At 39.1% G+C, this 21,157-nt stretch overlaps 2 protein-coding genes and 1 pseudogene across 2 annotated transcripts; 2 read left to right on the top strand and 1 right to left on the bottom strand.

Moving 5' to 3' along the window:
- Positions 1–2,728: 2,728 nt before the first annotated feature.
- Positions 2,729–5,201, bottom strand: LOC117467762 (uncharacterized). Its single transcript, XM_071207237.1, has 4 exons — positions 4,764–5,201; positions 4,513–4,650; positions 4,317–4,435; positions 2,729–3,950 (listed from the first exon to the last, which is right to left on the bottom strand). The coding sequence occupies exons 3-4, from the start codon at positions 4,419–4,421 to the stop codon at positions 2,730–2,732; spliced, it is 1,326 nt and encodes a 441-aa protein (XP_071063338.1). The 5' UTR covers positions 4,422–4,435; positions 4,513–4,650; positions 4,764–5,201; the 3' UTR covers position 2,729.
- Positions 5,202–9,454: 4,253 nt separating this feature from the next.
- Positions 9,455–16,407, top strand: LOC117467427 (lysophosphatidylserine lipase ABHD12-like). The gene is made up of 12 exons (XM_034111043.1): positions 9,455–9,725; positions 10,662–10,764; positions 10,885–11,004; positions 11,417–11,447; positions 12,593–12,638; positions 12,882–13,011; positions 13,106–13,143; positions 13,254–13,333; positions 13,416–13,498; positions 14,024–14,102; positions 14,193–14,326; positions 15,936–16,407. The coding sequence occupies exons 1-12, from the start codon at positions 9,623–9,625 to the stop codon at positions 15,961–15,963; spliced, it is 975 nt and encodes a 324-aa protein (XP_033966934.1). The 5' UTR covers positions 9,455–9,622; the 3' UTR covers positions 15,964–16,407.
- Positions 16,408–16,504: 97 nt separating this feature from the next.
- LOC139436084 (piggyBac transposable element-derived protein 4-like) lies at positions 16,505–21,122 on the top strand (annotated as a pseudogene).
- The last annotated feature ends 35 nt before the right edge of the window (positions 21,123–21,157 follow it).

Raw genomic sequence — 21,157 nt, 5'->3', positions numbered from 1 at the left:
TATCTTCCCCGTCTGGAGGTTGAAGTCTCCGAGAAGTACAGCGGGAGGGCCAGTTTCAGGGATGTGTGAGAGGAGATGATCTAACTCCTCCAAGAAGTCCCCCAAGGCGCCTGGTGGACGGTAGAGAACAACAATGGTTAGTTGTATAGGATGGGTCACTGTGACGGCATGGAATTCAAAGGTGGAAGGAGTGAAGTTAGGTAGCTTGAAGAGGGAAAAGCTCCATTTGGGAGGGAGCAGGAGACCAGTGCCCCCTCCTCTGCCAGTGGGTCTGGGTGTATGGGAGAATGAATATGCTGTGGAGAGAGCTGCTGGGGTGGATGTGTTGGATGGAGTAATCCAGGTCTCAGTGAGAGCAAGGAAATCCAGAGACTGCAGGGAGGCGTAGCCAGAGATGAAGTCAGCCTTAGGAACAGCTGACTGGCAGTTCCACAGGCCGCCTGAAACTAGATGCTGGATCTCAGTGGAGCACGTGGGATAGACGAGAGCGGGCCGGTTATAGCGATTAGGAGATACACGGGGCCAGTGATAATTGCGAGAAGACACATGAACAGGAATGGAGAAAACACACATGATTATAGCATGAGGGGCTAGAAAGCTAAGGAAAAGAAAAATAGGCCACCAGCGATACTTAGCTCAATCAGAGTAGGATTTGCGTAGGATTTGCCTCCTCTTTGCCTCCCTCGTGACTCCCGCAGGACTCTAATGTCTTTGTCGGTCTTCGGCTGTCTGACGCTGACGCTCAAGAAAGAGCTGCCTAAATGGACACCTGATTGCTGAGTTCTCACAGCTATGGTGCCACGCCCCTCTAATTAGTTAACTCTCAACAGCTGATGGGCGATAGCTGACAGGGCGTGCCTATTTAAATGCAGCCGAGATAGATACTGAGACCTGTGAGAGTTTCACGTGATCAGATCTGAGATTTAAATTCTCTCAAAAGCGCCCTTTTTTGGTACAGTAAATACAGAAGAGTTATACAGAGTAGAATAACTGAAATAGAGAAGTCTAGTTAAACAAGATTACTTACAGTGGATGCTGCGGCAACAGGTCTTGTCAGCACAGGGTCAAAATGCACACTGAGTTCTTGAGTTTTGAAACCGCTATTTAAATGCTTTTTAGCTGAGAGATGCCTGCTTCGGGCTGTTGTTCTCTTCACGCAATTAGCTGACAGGGCGTGCCTATTTAAATGCAGCCGAGATAGATACTGAGACCTGTGAGAGTTTCACGTGATCAGATCTGAGATTTAAATTCTCTCAAAAGCGCCCTTTTTTGGTACAGTAAATACAGAAGAGTTATACAGAGTAGAATAACTGAAATAGAGAAGTCTAGTTAAACAAGATTACTTACAGTGGATGCTGCGGCAACAGGTCTTGTCAGCACAGGGTCAAAATGCACACTTTCCAAACATTTGGACTACCTATGTTGCAAATCTATTATCTTTTCAATTTACACACGGCATCTATTGCACGTCTGTCCATCCTGGGAGAGGGATCCCTCCTCTGTTGCTCTCCCTGAGGTGTCTCCCATTTTGCCCTTTAAATAGTGGGTTTTCTCCGGAAGTCCTTGTACAATGTGAGGGTCTAAGGACAGAGGGTGTCGTATTGTCATACTGATATTCTGTACAAACTGTGAAGTCCACTGAGACAAATGTAACATTTGTGATATTGGGCTATATAAATAAACATTGATTGATAAAAATATCCCCCGATTCTTGGCTCTTCATAAGTGTGTATCATACCGTTTGATTTTGATAACAAACCAATGATGCAAGCGAAGAGTCTGACTATTTTGATTTGTTAATCTACATTGACACACAATATGTATAACAATGCTTTCCCTTATTTAGAAGATAACATATTGATCTTCACATCAAGGAAAGTCAATCAGACGGTAACGGGATGGTGAACATGTATCAGTGTCCCAGCCTGACTTGGACCAGAGATGTAATTTCATGGTCAGATCCATAATTTGAAATACACAATACACAGGTGTTAAGGACACCCTGTAGGATAAAAGGTTTTGCTTCTATCATTGACATTTCACTTGAATAGTTATGGATCTCACCTGTTACGTCATTTTTAGTTGTATGAAGGCTACTGTTATAATATAACATCTACATGTGTAGTTTGAACACTTATGACCAAGTGTTTGACCAAACATTTAGTAATGCTTGTTTACAAAACCAAAAAGAGACAAATGCTGAAGGTTCAATGTTTTGCAGAACTGCCCAAAGTTGTAAATGCTCCATTTCAGAGTTGGTGTATGTAATGAGTGAAGCCAGCATCCCTCACACAGCATTATGTTACGTATTTTAGGAAATTACATGATGGAACTTTACCATTGACTGAAATAAGTTTTCAAAAAAACAACCATTTTAAAGCTTGTTCACACAAGGAAAGCTAGTGTGAACACAAAATGTTCCAATTCAAAACCTACTAAGAAATGTGTGAGCAATGATGTCACCATGCGGACACAAAGCCACACTATGACAACACTTCAAAATGCCAAACATTAATTACATTTATAAATGTAGGAATTTGTCAATTTGTTAATTTGTCAGCACTATTTTTCTGTTGAATGAAATGTCATTTCTCAATATGGACCGTTCACTCATTCACAAACCAAATTAGACTTCTTGAAGAGCCTGGAATAAAAAGCCTCTTGGGTAGTTGAAGGTTAACAAAAGCAAAAACAATAGCATCTCTGTTCAAAACTTTTATTAGAACTGTTTAAGTATGGTAGCGTGGAGGAAGAAAAGGAGGCAGCATTGGTATGGGCAAGTGAACATAGGGATGAAAAGGAGGATGGGGTGCCGGAGTGGGCGGGGGATCTGGTTTCACAGTGGTAGCTGGAGTGGCTGGATATTGGGGATAGGGAGGGGTCATAGGGTAAAGATGATAGTAAGGCAGAGATGGTGGAAGCTGCGATGAGGGATTTTTAAGCTTTGGTTTAGTTGTCGCCGCAGTAGGTTTAGGCTTTGTAGCTCGATATTTGGGAGGATAAAGAGGATTAAAGGCAGGATACATAGGCATATATTGTGGAAACGGCATCTGAGGGTTTTGAGGCATCTCAGGGTTTTGAGGGAATTGAGGCATCTCAGGGTTTTGAGGGAATTGAGGCATCTCAGGGTTTTGAGGGAATTGAGGCATCTCAGGGTTTTGAGGATTTTGCGGCATCTGAGGATATTGAGGGTATTGAGTTCTCTGAGGCCTCTCCGGGGTTTGAGGCCTCTCCGGGGTTTGAGGCCTCTCCGGGGTTTGAGGCCTCTCAGGGGTTTGAGGCCTCTCAGGGGTTTGAGGCCTCTCAGGGGTTTGAGGCCTCTCAGGGGTTTGAGGCCTCTCAGGGAATTGAGGCATTTCAGGGAATTGAGACCTCTGAGGGAACTGAGGCCTCTGAGGGAACTGAGGCCTCTGAGGGAACTGAGGCCTCTGAGGGAACTGAGGGAACTGAGGCCTCTGAGGGAATTGAGGGAACTGAGGCCTCTGAGGGAATTGAGGGAACTGAGGCCTCTCAGGGAACTGAGGCCTCTCAGGGAATTGAGGCCTCTCAGGGAATTGAGGCCTCTCAGGGAATTGTGGCATCTCAGGGTTTTGTGGCATCTCAGGGAATTGAGGCCTCTGAGGGAATTGAGGCCTCTCAGGGAATTGAGGCCTCTCAGGGAATTGAGGCCTCTCAAGGAATTGAGGCCTCTCAGGGTTTTGTGGTATCTCAGGGAATTGAGGCATCTCAGGGAATTGAAGCATATCAGGGAATTGAGGCATCCGAGGCATCTCAGGGAATTGAGGCATCGGAGGCATCTCATGGAATTGAGGAATCTGAGGGTATTGAGGCATCTGAGCTACAGGGGAATTGGGGGAATTCGTTTTGGAAGCAGGAGTTGAGGAAGGTTTGGAACACCAGAGAGATACTGGAATTCCTTGCCAACGCATCGGGAGTACATAACTTCCACCCTTTGGGAGAAAAACATACAATTAGAAACAGCAAGGAATCACACAAACCTGTCAATGTTACAATCCGACTGTACAAGGCAAAAGATTAATCTCATGCTATATCTTCTGAATAGATCATCATGATGCAACATATTTGAATGTCGGTCCCCATCCAAAAAACATAGTTAATCAGTACATTTGAAAGCAAGCAAAAAAGAACTCGCATTTGAAAAGCTGAAAACACATTTTTGCTTGAGATCAATATGACGCAGATTAAACATTCAATTTGTTTGGCTCTCGTTAAACCATTCATGACTATAACAATTCACAGCACTAGCCATCGTTTTTTTAAACTCACTTCCTCACTTTAAATCAGTTTCACATTACCTCTTGAACCATGTTGCAGCCATCATAGGGAACCAACATGACAAATGCATGCGAGTTCCTCTGCATGCTGTAGCCACAGGTAGACGGGACCTGGGACAGAGGCATTGGAGGTGCATTTCCTGTGGGGTAAAAAGGTTTATATCATTGGTAGAGATAAATAAAGTCTACATTTAGGATATTAAGGCTATTAATTTACCTTGTTCTACTGCAAATTGTTATGCTCCTGGTTCCACCGCTCTGAACTTCAACTGGCCCGAACCACACTGCAGTGAGGGCGACATGCTCTTCCATGATGAGTCTTTGGGACTGGCGACTTGTGTTGGGCTCATCCAGCCTGAAGGCGAATATAATATACATATTTTTTAAAAATAGTTTGTACTTTAAAGAGATGCAAAACAATTCAAGCAAAACAACAAACCCTTCAATACATAATCAAAATATTTTTACCTGCAGCGTCTGCTTGATAAGCACCTTCATCCTCTTCATAAGCGTTTGAGGATGACTTATTGGTCCTGTCTGTGACTTGAGAATCAAGTCCTGACCCTTTTTCAAAAGCTCTCCCGAAAACAATTGTCCCCTCTTGGAACCCATTTGTTGTATCGGCATCTTTTCTCCCTTCTCTTTTTTCTGTTTTCTTCAGACGATAACAGTCTAAAGTTTGCGCAAAATAACACGTCAGAATAACAGCTGCAGCCAGGTAAACACCAGCGCCTTTTCTCTTGCGTATCATCCTGTTGCACATGACTGCTGGTAATGTGAGGAGATGAGATTACTTTCTTTGCCACAACTATTTGAGCATCAGCAGGTGCTGTGACAACCAATACAGCTGTGATAGGTGCTCATAGGATTCCCATTCTGTAAAATCAAACTCACTGCGGGTGGAGAGCACTTGGCAATGAAGCATGAGACAGGGCTTTAATACTGACACATATTACCACCAGGCAGCCAATCAACAAGGCAGGTGCAGCCTCAGCTAATGCTTGGACCTGTGTTCAATTAGCTTGCAACAGGTGGACCTCGTTAAGACTTGTCTAACATCTACAAAGTAAGCCCTGTATATTGATCATGTAGATCGGGGGTGCCAAATACGTCGATCGTAAAGGTAGCGTGGGTAGATTGCATGACATTGAAGCGCAAATGCGGCGCACCTTTATGCGCTTAAGAGGCGCTATTGGTGTAAGCGCTCGCAGTTCACTACCGTTGGTTTCAAATGCATACCAACTATTACAAATCCAATCCAACCCACTTTATTTGTATAGCACATAATAAAAACAGAGGGTTTCACACCAAACATAACATTATAATAAAATATATTACAATAATAGATAAAAGGCATATATAAGAAAAGATAAAAGGCACATATAATAATGAATACACGTTACATAAAGGCTATGGACAGACAATAAAAGCATAACAATCAATAAAACATAGCTCAGACTGACTCGAAAGCGAGGGAAAAGAGGTGGGTCTTTAGGCAAGGCAAGGCAAGTTTATTTATATAGCACTTTTCAACACAAGGCAATTCAAAGTGCTTTACAAAAAATGAAAGACATTAAGAAAATGGCATTTAAAATCAGTCATTAAAAAAAAAAATACATGGATAAAAGTTACAGTGCAGTTTAAGATATGAATAGTTCAATTAAACATTAAAAGAAAAAGTACATGGATAAAAGTTACAGTGCAGTCTAAGATATGAATAGTTCAATTAAAAGCAGCGACAAAAAGAAAAGTCTTCAGGCTGGATTTAAAAGTAGTCAGAGTTGCAGCGGACCTGCAAGTTTCTGGGAGTTTGTTCCAGATATTTGGAGCATAATAACTGAACGCTGCTTTACCATGTTTAGTTCTGACTCTGGGGACAGAAAGCTGACCAGTCCCTGAAGACCTGAGAGATCTGGATGGTTCATAATTTAGCAGGAGGTCAGAAATGTATTTTGGGCCTAAACCATTCAGTGCTTTATAAACCAGCAGCAGTATTTTGAAATCTATTCTTTGACACACAGGAAGCCAGTGTAAAGACTTCAGAACAGGAGTGATGTGATCCTTCTTAGTGTTAGTGAGGACTCGAGCAGCGGCGTTCTGAATCAGCTGCAGCTTCCTAATAGATTTTTTAGTGAGACCTGTGAAGACACCATTGCAGTAGTCGAGTCTACTGAAGATAAAAGCATGGACAAGTTTTTCCAAATCCTGCTTTAGGCGAGACTTAAAAGTTTGGCAGGTGGGCGAAAATTTGAAATGGGGTGCAGGTAGTTCCAGAGCCTGCCGGGTACCGCTGAGAAGGCTTGATATACAAACTGTTCAACCTACAGAGATGACAAAAAGTGTTCTTCCAAATACAAAAAAGCCTCTGTATACGCTGTCTCGCAAACACCTTGGTTGGTTTTAGGGACTACCAGAAGCAGCTGAAGCAAAATGAAGTCACAAGAATGATAGAGACATAACAATACAGTATTTATTTGGGCATGGCTAATATAATTGTTGATGGCCAAATAGGGGAAAAACCGAGAAATTAATTATTTCCCCCAAATCTTTATTCACGAAGCGGTATACAAGTTGTATTCAAAAGTATACAAACAACGTTGCACAAGCTTGAGAATGCAAAGCCCATTAACTCCTTTCAGAGTTCAAATACAAATATCCCCCGATTCTTGGTTCTTCATAATTTTGTGTAATGTATCATACGGTTTGATTTCGATAACAAACCAATGAATGCAAGGGAAGAGTCTGACTATTTTGATTTGTTAATTTACATTGACCACAATAATTAGATGTATAACAATGCTTTCCCTTATTTAGATGACAACATATTTATCTTCAGGCCCGGTTCCAGAACAAAATGCTTTCCCTTATTTAGATGACAAAATATTTATCTTCAGGCCCGGTTCCAGAACAAAATGACTCAGGGTTTATCTGAGATTAGAGAGGGTGCAGTGGTAAAGTGCTATTTTTATAAGTGGGGAGTGGACCTAACACCCTCTAGGGGGGGTCCTCACCTCCTTTAGGGGGTTCCGGGGGCATGCTCCCCCGGGAAGATTTTTTTTTAAATATTGAAGTTAAAAGCATCAATCTGGTGCACTTTGAGAGCAAAATGAAGAGATCGATCTATGTGCTCTTTGCTTGATTCATGCCTTCCCAGTCCCTTATCACGTAGCCTATAAGAGCATGGCGCCAGTTGTTGTAGCCAGTTGTGGTGAAGGCATCTGACTTACTTGAATCGAAATGTCTACATGCATAGCAGAAGATGGCATCTTTTTTACATGAATATTACAGCCAATCTCTGTTTTGAAACCATGAGCTGCTAAATGAGCGCCTCACCCCGCTGTACAGGCGAGTTGGGTACTTTTTTTTAAATATACCTGGGCAGGCTCTATTTTGCCGAGGTCCTCTGGCACTTGCGGGCCGCTGAGGGGTGGCGGTGTTTGGGGCAACGAGGAAGACTGCGGCTGCCCCGCCTCCGCCTCCGTGAGCGAGGCGGGCAAAGCCGGTGAGGCGGGCAAAGCCGGCGAGTCGGGCGGGAGGACGTTAGTGTCCACGACAGTGGCCGCGGGTAACGTAATGTCCCCATGATCTGAACTGTTATTACCTGCAGTTGATGCAGTGTTACTGCTGGCGATAAGGGCTGGTTGTTTTAACCATTTTCTGATGTTCATCATTGACTGCTGTGTAAGCACCTTGCAGATGATGAATGCGCAGCGGCACAGGTCACACGCACCTGACATAATAACGTTACTTACCGTTTAAATTGACCAAATGAATGCAGCAGACAATGTTATTTAACCACAATTACAATTTATTTTATTTCAACTATATTCTTCTTCTTATTATTATTATTATTATTATTATTATTATTATTATTATTATTATTATTATTATTATTATTGTTATTATATATGTAATGTTTTTCACTTTTAATTGAATTTTTTTTTTACTTTTCATTTTTCAAATGAGGGTGCATAACGACTCAACTGAGGGTGCAATGCACCCTTATGCACCCCAGTAGAACCGGGCCTGCAAGGAATTAAAATGTGTGTCATTATCGCCATCAACAGGGTCATTGGAAAAAAGAATGTCCTTTGCTAGAGGGGAAAAGCAACAATTTTCATGTGAAGTCAGTTGGTTTGGCTACAACTATTCATAATCCCAAAGTTGGTGAAACAGAAGTCTTGGCTCCATTGCAAATGCAGGGTAAGCCAATTGATGTCTCAGAGGTTGAGTCGTGTTATGCTTCGTTTATGTCTGACGGTTTTGACGGTTTGAAAAGCGACTGCCGGGAGGAAGGGTCGGTGACCAGGGAGAGGACAGAGGCCAGCCCCCTGGGGAACAAACTCAAAAAAAAATGTGATATCATAAAATAAATTAGAGTTTCAATATAGAAAAAGTTAAATATGTCTAAAGATATAAGAGGTTTGTTGTTCTACTTGGTTAGTGTATACAAACTCCATGCTGCATTTATTTCATTGATTGGAGTTTCTGGGTCACATAGGAAAGCATTGAAACTAGACTTTTCAATTAAAAAAAGGCTTATTTTTCAATAGAATATTCATATAAAATAGCATTAAAATCAAATAAAATATAAAGTCAAAAAAAGAGTTTCATAATAACATTAATAGAAAATAGAAGAAAACACTTTCATTTTCTTTGGTGTAATAGTGCATAACATAAATATAGCATGAAGAACTCAAATCAAAATGAAAGCAAATAAATAATAAAATACATGATAAAAGAAACAAACAAAAAAATATACATAATAAGAATAATTGAATAATTTCATTATTATAATAAATATGATTATTATGAGTACTTTTATAATAATAATATAATAATAATAATTATTAGTTTTATGTTTTATTATGTTTTTATTTGTATTATTATAACAATTATTTTTACTAAATGTTTGTATTCATTTATTCATTTTTAAAAACCATTTGGTGGTTTGTATATATGACTACTTATAGATATATCTTATAGTTAAATCATTATTATGTTTTAAAATCATACTTTAACCAATTTACGAATGCAGCTACGAACTACTACGCCAAAGAACTCCAATACCCACAATGCCTTGCAGTGCACGGTTGTCAGCGGGGTGTGTTCTTGCAAAAGCGAGCCAATCACAGCAGCGGAAATGTTAATTCACACGAACTTCGACCTGCTTTTGTCTGCCTTTCACATTCACAACAGTCATGCTGCCAGGAAGAGCTCAGCAGGCTTTTCTCTCAGCTCTCCACTGAAACCAGGAAAAGGCAACACGACATAAAACACTGAATCTATTTGATTATTTCTGCAGAAAGTGTTTGAGCCGCTTCAGGATGAAGAGAGCTGCGTGTTTCCTGATCTCTGTGTACGCAGCAGCTCCTGTCATCCTCTACCTGCTGCCCTGGATTCTGGGACATGTCATATTCTGTCACTTCTGTGAGTAATGCATGTTTACACACTTAACAGCACTACATCTGCATTTGCATGGATACAGTCACAGAAAAGAGCCGTTTGCTAATGCAGGAAACCACATGCGTGATGCACAGTGTTGTGTGTCAAAGAGGTTTAATGTGTTATTATATTTCTAATATATATTCAGAAACACACGGTGGTAATATATATATATATATATATATATATGTGTCCTCTGCAGGGGATATGACTTTGAGGCCTTTATTCCAGGACTCCCTTTTAAAGAGAGGCTGAATATTAATGTGGAATGGGATACTATTCCTGTTTAAATAAAGTTTTTTTTTAAAACACCATGCACGCAGTTTAAAAGAGTCCTCGTGAACTGTGGAAATTAGATCCTAGCTTTTCAAATTAAATATGATTTGAGGATGTTTTGTTTACTTATGGAAGTTTTAGATACAATAATAAACATTACAAGCATATTCTAAGCCTTGAAAAATACACCGATTGACCGATTTTCTTCACCTTTTCAATTATTTTCAACACTTTTCAAAGGAGTTAGTTAGGCAGAAATATAATTCTTAAGAGGTTATTTATATTATATATTTTATTATTTATTTAGGGAGAAAATACAATAATTGTTTAAAATTAAATGAGCATAACAATGGTTATAATAGGGCCCCTTTTAAGATTGTATATAGTTTAATTCTACATTTATGAAAGTCAAAAGTGATGTCTTTAACTGATTTGTAATAAATACAAAATATTCACTTAAATTTGATATAAAACAGAGCAAAAAATATAAAATAAATCAATATTTTCTGACATTTTTCTATGAAAAATCACAACAAAATCAAAACATTGGTTGCATATTTTTCCGTCAATCGACTACTTGTTGCAGCTCTGTAATATGTTGTATATATTAAAACACATGACACTGACCTTGTACGCTCTCTGCAGTGAAGTTTCCATTCTCGGTGGATCTGAGCCGCCCTGCAGACGTTCTGAACCACACCTGCAACTTCTACCTGAGCCCGGAGGAGGGGGTCTCCGTGGGGGTCTGGTACGTCCTCTGCTTTCTCCAGTCACCTGAACGCACCACGAGCCTTTTCACTTGGCATTTCCTCCTTTATCTGTACATAATAACAAACGTCTTAACCTGGAGTGTCTTTGTGTCTTTCAGGCATACGCTTCCTGCCAGCCAATGGGAGGGGTCCGTGGGGAGGGGTCCTGAGTGGTACCGGGAGGCCCTGGGCGACGGCCGGCCTGTTATTATCTATCTCCATGGAAACTTAGGGACCAGGTGTGTGTGTGTGTGTGTGTGTGTGTGTGTGTGTGTGTGTGTGTGTGTGTGTGTGTGTGTGTGTGTGTGTGTGTGTGTGTGTGTGTGTGTGTGTGTGTGTGTGTGTGTGTGTGTGTGTGTGTGTGTGTGTGTGTGTGTGTGTGTGTGTGTGTGTGTGTGTGTGTGTGTGTGTGTGTGTGTGTGTGTGTGTGTGTGTGTGTGTGTGTGTGTGTGTGTGTGTGTGTGTGTGTGTGTGTGTGTGTGTGTGTGTGTGTGTGTGTGTGTGTGTGTGTGTGTGTGTGTGTGTGTGTGTGTGTGTGTGTGTGTGTGTGTGTGTGTGTGTGTGTGTGTGTGTGTGTGGGGGGTTAAATTGGTACTAATGGAGTCTGTGGGGAGGTTTGTTTATATTCATATTCTCATGTTGTTTCTGCAGAGCTATACATCACAGAGTGGAGCTGGTTAAGGTACGCTTCTGATTTTAAAGTACCTTTTACTCAAATACTTTGTTTTAATAAGGTGTTTTTAGTGACATTTTTATTTAGAGAAAAATAATTACAATATAAATGCATTTAAAAAAAATCTTCTATTAAAGGAAACATATTTGTAAGGCAATTATATTAATTTTTTTTTAATGAATTGCAATGCAAATCACTGCTCCCTTTTTTGAGAGAGTTTTGTTTTATTTTTACATTTCAATTTCTTCATTTCTTATTTTTAAAGTTAAGAATGCTTTTTTATCAAACAACTTAATCGCATTATGTATTCTAATATCAGCCCAGCAGGGACATTTTTCACAGGAAGTCGGTTTTGCGAGAGTGAAATCTTGTAAAAATTACGTCAAATATTTCCCAAAAAACCCACTTCCAATTAATATTCTAAATTTCACTTGTTTTATCCACCTTAAAGCGGACCTATCATGCAAAATGCACTTTTTGATGTCTTGTATACATAAATATGTGTCGCCGGTGTGTCGGGGAACTCACGCAGTGTGAAAATAAAACCCTCTCTCTTTTCCTCCGTACCCAAATCTTTTAAAAAACGGGGGTACAACGAGCGGATACAGATTTGACGTCAAATCGGCGGCGGACCCACAGAAAGTTGCTATCAGAAACAATGCCTGACGTGTTTTGGCCATAATCTCGTCTTTATTTACATTAGCAAGCCTCGCTAACACTCACAGCTAACCTGTACTGGAGAGCACATGTGTTTTAAAAAGCAGGAAATAAAAAAAGGAACTCACCTTGTGATAAACCCGCAAGAGAAAAAGCATTTGAGCTCCATACTGTTTCAGAAATAATCCTTGATGTGGTTTAGAACAGGATGGCGTTTTATCACAGCAGAATGTAACTTTATCTCCGGTAGAATTCTGATCAGGCATTAGCTCCGCCTCCTCTTTTTTTTTTTTTAACCTAAGCACCCAAAATCCGCGTTTCTCTAATAGGGCTGGAATAGAGGGGTATGAGGGATTTCTAAAATGCATGATCTGTTTGTATTTTGAGCAAAACACATCATAGACATGTTTTTATATATTTTGAGACCCATAATATATGCCTAAAAATAGCATGATAGGTGCACTTTAAGATAAACGTAATATTTGTGTGTGTTTCAGATTTTAAGTGCTGCAGGTTACCACGTCTTATCTTTAGACTACAGAGGTGAGATGCTTAATGTTGTACCTCATATGATAATTGTTCTGTTAAATACAGGTCTAATTCTTATTTTATATCAACCCTTATGTCATCTTTGGGTTCCCCCACAGCCCTGTTTAAACATAAAAAATACATCCTTCACATCGTTTTATAAGATAAGACCTTAATTGATCATACAGGGGTTCTCTTCTGTAATCGATGTCTTGATATAATCCTGATTTTAAATGTTTTTATCTCCTTTTTTTTTAGGCTTTGGAGACTCCACTGGAGAGCCCAGTGAGGAAGGGTTAACCAGGGACGCCCTCTGCCTGCACGACTGGGTACTGCAGCACAGCAGGGGGGCTGCAGTGGCTCTGTGGGGACACTCTCTGGGATCAGGGTCAGATTATACACTTTAACATCAACTCTGCAGCAAAACAACTACTACTGAGAGGATAAGACACGTCTAACACCTACTCTGCTTCTGTTTCTAGAGTGGCAACCAATACTGCAGTGAAATTACAAGATCAAGGTGGGTTAGAGTCTTGCATTATAATAAATAACTCAATTCTCAAGAGTTAAAATGTAAATGTAATACTCCATGCATCCATATTTTTAATTTTTTTGCTGTCTTTATTTCAGGCTCTGCTGTAGACGCTGTGATTCTGGAAGCTGCGTTCACAACAATCGGAGAAGTGGTCGCCATTCATCCCGTCACGAAGGTCCGTCTGCACACTAGTATTTGTATTCGTACAGAAATTGATAAATATTTGTAACAGTTTTTTTGTATATGTTTCCTTCCAGATGTACATGTTCCTGCCAGGATTTGAGAGCTTGATTTGGAGCATTTTGCACATGAACAACATTGTGTTTGCTAGTGATAAAAAGTAAGTGCAGTAATAAATACATTACAATTATATTTATTGTTTTTATTTCAATACAAAAAAAGAGAGTAAAGTAAAATAATTTTGAAAAAAGAAGAATACGACTTTTCTGAAATAGTTTTGTTAATTTATGCATAGCCTATGTATATATTTTTTTAAGATAACTTATATACATTAATTTATTTTTGGATATAAATTAATTGTATATCAAATCATTTATTGTATATTATTTTCTTTATAATGCCATCTATTAATTGTTTTTAATTAATTGTATCGTTTTCTATTTCTTTAACCGTCCAGTTATCAACCGACTTGCTTTAATTGTTTTATATATTTATCTTGTCGCTTTTTTTAAATATATATATATTATTTTTTATTCTGGCACTTCTATGACTACATACATTCTTTCTTATGCCACCTTTTATTAAATCCAAAAGAGGTTTCGGAAAAATAATGATAAATTGCACCAAATACATATTTAGCTAATAAATCCTCCCTAAATGAATGTTTCCCCCCTCATATCCCCAGTTTGCAGACGGTGAGCAGTCCTCTCCTCATCCTGCATTCAGAGGACGATCACATTGTTCCCTATCAAATGGGGCTGAAGGTACACTCTTTATTTATGCCGTTGCATCATTTCCTCGTGCATATTTTGCTGCTTTCTTGTTAAATAACTTTGTTTCCTCTGTGTCTGCAGCTGTACGAGATATCCCTGCAGGCTCAGAAACAGTATAAAACAGATGTCCAGGTGGAGATGATTTCCTACAGCGCAGATCTGGGGTACTCCCACAACAACATCTACTTAGACCCAAATCTGACCAATAGGCTCGGGTAAGTTTCATTAAAGGGGACCTGTCATGCAAAATGCACTTTTTGATGTCTTTCATACATCAACATGTGTCCCTGGTGTGTCAGGGAACTCAAGCAGCGTCAGAAAATAAAACCCTCTCTCTTTTCCTCCGTACCCAAATCTCTAAAAACGGGGCTACAACGGAGCTGATCCAGATTTGTGTCCGATATGACGTAATATCGAAAATGCGGACCTACGGCCCAATCAGAAACGTTGCTATCAGAAACAATGCCTGACTGTTTTGGACGTAATATGGTCGGTGTTTACATTAGCATCGCTAACACTCAGAGCTAACCTGTACTGGAGAGCATGTGTGTGAAGAAGCAGGAAGTAAAAAGGAACTCACCTTGTGGTATAACCGGCAAGAGAGAAAGCCTTTGAGCTCCAGACTGTTTCAGAGAGAATCCTTGATAATCCATGATATGGTGCTTCATCACGGCAGTATCTGCCGGTAGAATCTCCCGCATGAGCAGGCCCCTTTTTTTTTTGAATCAATTTTATTTTTTTATTTTTTTAAAGCTTTATACCCAAAATCAGCACTTTTGAAACAGGAAGTGAAATAGAGGGATATGAGGCATGGCTGGAATGGGTGATCTGTTTGGTATTTTGAGAAAAACACTTAATAGACATGTTTTTTACATATTTTTATATATATGAGACCTATGCTATTGCCTAAAAATAACATGATAGGTGACCTTTAAAGCTGATGTAAATGTGTGCAAAAAACTCGGATTATACTGATAACTTTTCTAACAAATAAAGAAGTTCTTCACTCACTAGAAAAATACATCGTATATATTGTATGTTCATATTATTTTGTGCCTCTATGACACATATAATTCTGACATTCTTCCTCTCACAATTTATTTTCTCAGAATTGTGACACTTTTTCCAGATATGACTTTTCTGAAATATTTATCAGATCTATGAACTTTTTTTTAATTTTATTTTTTCCCCAGAAATGTTTACTTTATCAGATCTTTTACTTTTTTCTGAATTTTGTCTTTCCTCTCAATTTGGATATTTCTTCAGAATTTTTGACTTAAATTATGGTGACCGGACATCTCTAAGCGGTTGACCATTCAAAACAGAGCCGGCCAGCTAACCAATCAGAGCAGACTGGGCTCTGGTTTCAGACAGAGTGTGAAAAGAGGCAGTATGAGAACAATAAAGAGCTTTTTGAACATTAAAGAATGGAGACATGTCAAAGTAGAGACACTACATACTGATATACACCTGAACATCAGCAGGAGAGGACTCTTTAAAGTAGAGACACTACATACTGATATTCACCTGAACATCAGCAGGAGAGGACTCTTTAAAGTAGAAACACTACATACTGATATACACCTGAACATCAGCAGGAGAGGACTCTTTAAAGTAGAGACACTACGTACTAATATACACCTGAACATCAGCAGGAGAGGACTCTTTAAAGTAGAGACACTACATACTGATATGAATCTGAACATCAGCAGGAGAGGACTCTTTAAAGTAGAGACACTACATACTGATATGAATCTGAACATAACAGATTAGGACTCTTTAAGTGTTTTTCTTGTAAACAGTGTACATGTGTTTTTGTTGCAGGAATTTTCTACAAACCCTGAGAAAGTAGAGCGTCCTGCGGAGAAGTAAACAACGACGAAGAGATTCCAACATACAGATTTATTTTTGTCACACGAACAAAAGCACTGATTATACAATTTAAATTACAGAATACATGTTTGTTTAACACTGAGAAAAAGCACTTTAAATAATGACGTTTTTTTCCCCCTTAAATGATACAGATGTAAATGCATGTTCTGCCTGCAGCACACTCAGGCTTTGTCGCTCATTAAATGCAGCATGAATTTGCAGGAATGTAATTTAAATCCAGTTTATTTTGCTGCTCTGTTTCTGACGTCCCACTGAACTCCAGGAATATTAAGTTATTTAACCCCCCACTGTATGTGTTGATGTTTTTAGGACTGTAACAGACATTTCTATTTAATGCAAGTGCTTTGAACGTACGGAAGCCCTGAGAGGCAAGCAAGAAATAAAACTGGTTATCTAAGTGTGATCTTAAGTGTTTCATTCCTTTTTAGATGGAGTAACAGATGGAGAAAAAAATGCTGGCAGGTCTTTTATTTTTTACATTTTTTCTGAACTATGGATAAACAAACATTTTAGAAAGATTCATTCCCGCATTTATTTATTTTTAACACTTAAAACCCTCTGGTATTTTTCACTTTTCATTTTGCAATAACTTTGGTTGTGTTGGTGTAAACGGCCTGAATTTTTGTAACAAGGCTATTTTCTCGATCTATTTTGGAATTCAATTTTCAATTTTTCAAATCGGTCTTTAATTCACTGTATAACAAATCGACTACGCAAATTAGTCATTAGAGACAAAAATGTCCACTGCAAAATACTTTGATAAAAACATTATATTAAAAGGTTTTTTTCACAACTTTTTTGGGTTCAATCTTTAAAGCAACTTCCGCCCTAATAGAAAATACCAAAAATGTAATCATTTTCAGGATTGTAACCCTTTCAATGCCATTATGAAAACATGAAATGTTTGTTTTCATGATGAAAACAAAGAAAATGAGTTATTTTCCCAAAAATACATATCTGGGGATTGGCTCTTTTTTTTATCACAGTCTTGGATATGTCAAAGATTAGCAACAAAATGGATTTTTTTGCATTATTAGTTTTTGCACAAAATCAGATTGAACAAAAAAGTTACAAATTAGTCATTCGGGACAAAAATTTCCACTTCCAAAAACTGCTCTAAAACGACAACAGATTAATGTTTTTTAAAACCTTTTGGGGTTAAATCTTTCAATCAACTTCAGTCCTGATCAAAAATACCAAATGTTAAATTATGTTCAGGATTTTAACCCTTTAACTGCCAGTTTGAAAACATGAATTTGCGTTTTCTATGAAAAACATGCACAAAAAGGCAGTTATTTTCCATATAATAAATGTTGGGAGGTTCGGCTTTTTTTTTTATCACAGTCTTGGATTATGTCAAAGATTAGTAACAACATTGATTTTGGTGGATTATTAGTTTTTGCACAATCAGATTAGACAAAAATGTCCCATCCACTCCCAGTATAACCACATCTTTTGATCTCTCCGCCATACCGGTATAAAATCATGCATTTTGTAATGTCAGGATTTTATATTGGAGGAAAATAGTTCAATTTGTCCTTTTTACTGTATATCACCAGATGTGACATTTTACATTGAATTACATGCTCGTCATGTCTTGGTTTACAGCATTCACAATTTCCCCCTCATCTCTTTACCTTTGATGTGTGTGAGAATGTAGGAGTAAGTGTTCTCTCATGGCATTTTGTTTTTCATTTGTGCTGTTTCATGTGTCTTAGAGGTAAACAGAGGTATGATCTTGACCCAGCTTGACCTTTTTGTTTAGAATTGTTTGGAACTTCAAAGGCTTTGATAATGTCTCTTTAGCATACAAACATACACAGCCATACATGCACTAAGTCAATAATCGAACACCTGGCTGCAAAGCCAGATACATAAATATGTGTAGTTTGGCTGGCTGGTTGTTTCATTCCTGTGATACGCAACAAGCGAGTAAGATGAAGAAGCTAGGGATATGGTGATGCAGCCGGCAACCTCCAGCGAGCTGCTTGACTCTTCTTCTGAATCAGAAACAACCTCAGAAGAAGAATGTGATGTGGAGTTTGTAGTGGAGTCTGATCCTTCTTCTTCTGACCCTTCCACTGAAACTGCAGAGGAAACAGAAGATTCTGGCAGTGGGTGGACATCAAAAAATGGTGAAATCTGGTCTCCCTCTAACAACGACACGCTGCGCTACATTCCCGCTGCCAGAGGTTTGGTTCCAGGGCCCACGCGTTATGCCATTAAAAGAATTGATGACGTGGAATCCTCCTACAATTTATTTTTCATTGCTGAGATCATCAGTAGTATTGTCGACATGAAAAACTTGCAGGGGGGACGTTCGGTGGCAAACTGGAGTGATGTGGATGCCACAGATATTCGTGCATACATCGGTCTCCTGATTTTGGCTGGAGTGTACAAATCGAAGGGCGAATCCACCCGCAGCCTCTGGGATGACCACAGTGGACGTGCCATCTTCCGTGCCACAATGACCCACACCAAATTCCGGTTGATGAATACCACCCTCCGGTTTGACGACAAGCTGATGAGACCTTCCCGTCGCAGAGAAGACAAGCTTGCCCCCATCCGCTCTCTCTGGGAGAAGTGGACACATCGCCTTCCGATGCTTTTCAACCCTGGTGAAGATGTGTGTGTGGATGAGCAGCTTGTCCCCTTCAGAGGCCGCTGCAAATTCCGGCAACACATACCAAGCAAGCCACTAAAGTATGGGCTAAAAATCCGCAATTATTTATTTTTAACACTTAAAACCCTCCGGTATTCTTTATTTTTCATTTTGCAATAACTTTGGTTGTGTTGGTGCAAACGGCCTGAATATTTGTAACAAGGCTATTTTCTCGATCTGGATCACCGCTGACATTGAAACCTCCTATGCCTGGAAGTGCCAGATTTACACCGGTAAAGCTGCTGGCAGTGCTGTCGAGGTGGGCCAGGGAAAGCGTGTCGGCCTGGAAATGACAGAGGGGCTCCAAGGGATCACTGTGACTTGACAATTTGTTCATGTCATATGCACTTGTGCAGGAGCTACTAAAGAGGAAAGTGGCCCTTGTCGGAACCATCCGAAGAAATAAGCCTGGGCTTCCATCCAAACTCCTGCAGGTGAGGCAGAGAGCTGCCCTCTCCTCTCTTTTTGGTTTTACCAAGAACACCACAGCGGTGAGCTACATTCCCAAACGGGGGAGAAACGTGCTCCTCCTCAGCAGCAACCACAGGGACCCAGCTGTGACAGAGGAGGAGAAAAGGAGACCTGTGATCATTGCAGAAACCACTGCAAGGGAGCTGTCGACAACCTAGACAAGGTATGGAGGCATTACCAGTATATAAATAATACATGATACAGTTGTTAATAATTTAAAAGAATATTTGTATTAATTTTGTAGGTTGTGGGCTCCTACAGCTGCAGGAGGAAGACCCATCGGTGGCCACAGGTCCTCTTCCACAACATGATAGATGTTTCTGCCTTCAACGCATTTGTGCTTTTTACTGCTGTGGATCCCTCCTGGAAGCAAGCAAAGTCCTTCAGGAGGAGGCTTTTCTTGGAGGAGTTGGGGAGATCTCTGGTGTCTGCAAAAATCATGCGGAGAAAGCATCCACCTCGTACACCGGCTGCTGTTACCATAGTGGCGGACATACAGGCCTCGGCAGCTGCCCCTGACACTGGCTCCACAAAAAAGAGGGGACTGTGCTGGATGTGCACTTACTCCCTCTCTAACACACATACTTGCTCTATCTTCATCCATCTCTCATTTTACACACACTCATACATATCATTGTTCTGTTTTGAATGCAGTTTGGAAAATAAATGTTGACTGATACATCTGATGCTGATTTAAAAATGATTTCAGAGAAAGTTGAAAATAGTATTACTTCAGTGTTTTTATTAGTCATATTATTCAATGGTAAAATGTCACATCTGGTAATATACAGTAAAAAGGGACATATTTAACTATTTTCCTCCAATATAAAACCCTGACATTATAAAATGCATGATTATATACCGGTATGGCGGAGAGATCAAAAGATGTGGTTATAATGGGAGTGGATGGGACACGAGTGGCCAATGTGTGCCTTTTTTGTTCAATCTGATTGTGCAAAAACTAATAAACCAAAATAAATGTTGCTAATCTTTGACATATCCAAGACTGTGATAAAAAAAAAAAAGCCGACCCCCCCCCAACATTTATTATATGGAAAATAACTGCCTTTTTGTGCATGTTTTTCATAGAAAATGCAAATTCATGTTTTCAAACTGGCAGTTCAAGGGTTAAAATCCTGAATATAAGTTAACATTTGGTATTTTTGATCAGCACTGAAGTTGATTGAAAGATTTAACCCCAAAAACTTTAAAAAAAATATTAATCTGTTGTCATTTTAGAGCAGTTTTTGGAAGTGGACATTTTTGTCCCGAATGACTAATTTGTAACTTTTTTTGTTCAATCTGATTTTGTGCAAAAACTAATGCAAACAAATCCATTTTGTTGCTAATCTTTGACATATCCAAGACTGTTATAAAAAAAAAAAAGAGCCAGTCTCCAGATATGTATTTTTGGGGAAATAACTAATTTTCTCTGTTTTCATCATGAAAAAAACCCAGCAGTTTCATGTTTTCAAAATGGCATTTAAAGGGTTAAAATCCTGAAAATGATTACATTTTTGGTATTTTCTATTTCTATAAGTTGCTTTAAAGATTGAACCCAAAAAAGTTATTAAAAAACCTTTTAATATAATGTTTTTATCAAAGTCTTTTGCAGTGGACATTTGTCTCGAATGACTAATTTGCGTAGTCCAATCGAATGATACCGGAGGGTTAAGTTAATTTTCCATTTCAGGTTTCTCCAGTTTGTTGTTGTAATACTCATTCCAGCCACCAGATGGCAGCACTACCCCATGCACTCAATAGGACTAAAAACATTGATTTTCAAAGAGGAGAGAAATATTAATTTGATTAAATGTAATTAGTCTTGTAAAATTATATCATAGCTTAAAAAATAAACTAATGAGAAAGAAAACATTTAATTTATTCAGGAAAACGTACCGACCCTAAACAAAAATCATATTTTCATGGATGAAAAAAAAAGTTTTTAACCCACCTGTTTAATTTATGAAAATAATAACAAATGATGGACTTGTTTATTTTTATTTCACCAGCACTTCAG

The sequence above is a fragment of the Pseudochaenichthys georgianus genome, chromosome 22 (genome assembly GCF_902827115.2).
Source record: "Pseudochaenichthys georgianus chromosome 22, fPseGeo1.2, whole genome shotgun sequence".
NCBI classification, from domain to species: domain Eukaryota; kingdom Metazoa; phylum Chordata; class Actinopteri; order Perciformes; family Channichthyidae; genus Pseudochaenichthys; species Pseudochaenichthys georgianus.
This window is presented reverse-complemented; position numbering and strand designations above follow the sequence as displayed.

What these genes read in the sequence shown, in the direction of transcription:
- LOC117467762 (XM_071207237.1), bottom strand. Translation starts at nt 4,421, where the DNA reads ATGCCTCTGTCCCAGGTCCCGTCTACCTGTGGCTACAGCATGCAGAGG. An exon ending in GCTGCAACATGGTTCAAGAG is followed by an intron (nt 3,951 to 4,316) that starts GTAATGTGAAAC and finishes TTTCTCCCAAAG; the next exon opens with GGTGGAAGTTATGTACTCCC.
- LOC117467427 (XM_034111043.1), top strand. Translation starts at nt 9,623, where the DNA reads ATGAAGAGAGCTGCGTGTTTCCTGATCTCTGTGTACGCAGCAGCTCCT. An exon ending in CATGGAAACTTAGGGACCAG is followed by an intron (nt 11,005 to 11,416) that starts GTGTGTGTGTGT and finishes TTGTTTCTGCAG; the next exon opens with AGCTATACATCACAGAGTGG. An exon ending in AATCTGACCAATAGGCTCGG is followed by an intron (nt 14,327 to 15,935) that starts GTAAGTTTCATT and finishes TTTTTGTTGCAG; the next exon opens with GAATTTTCTACAAACCCTGA.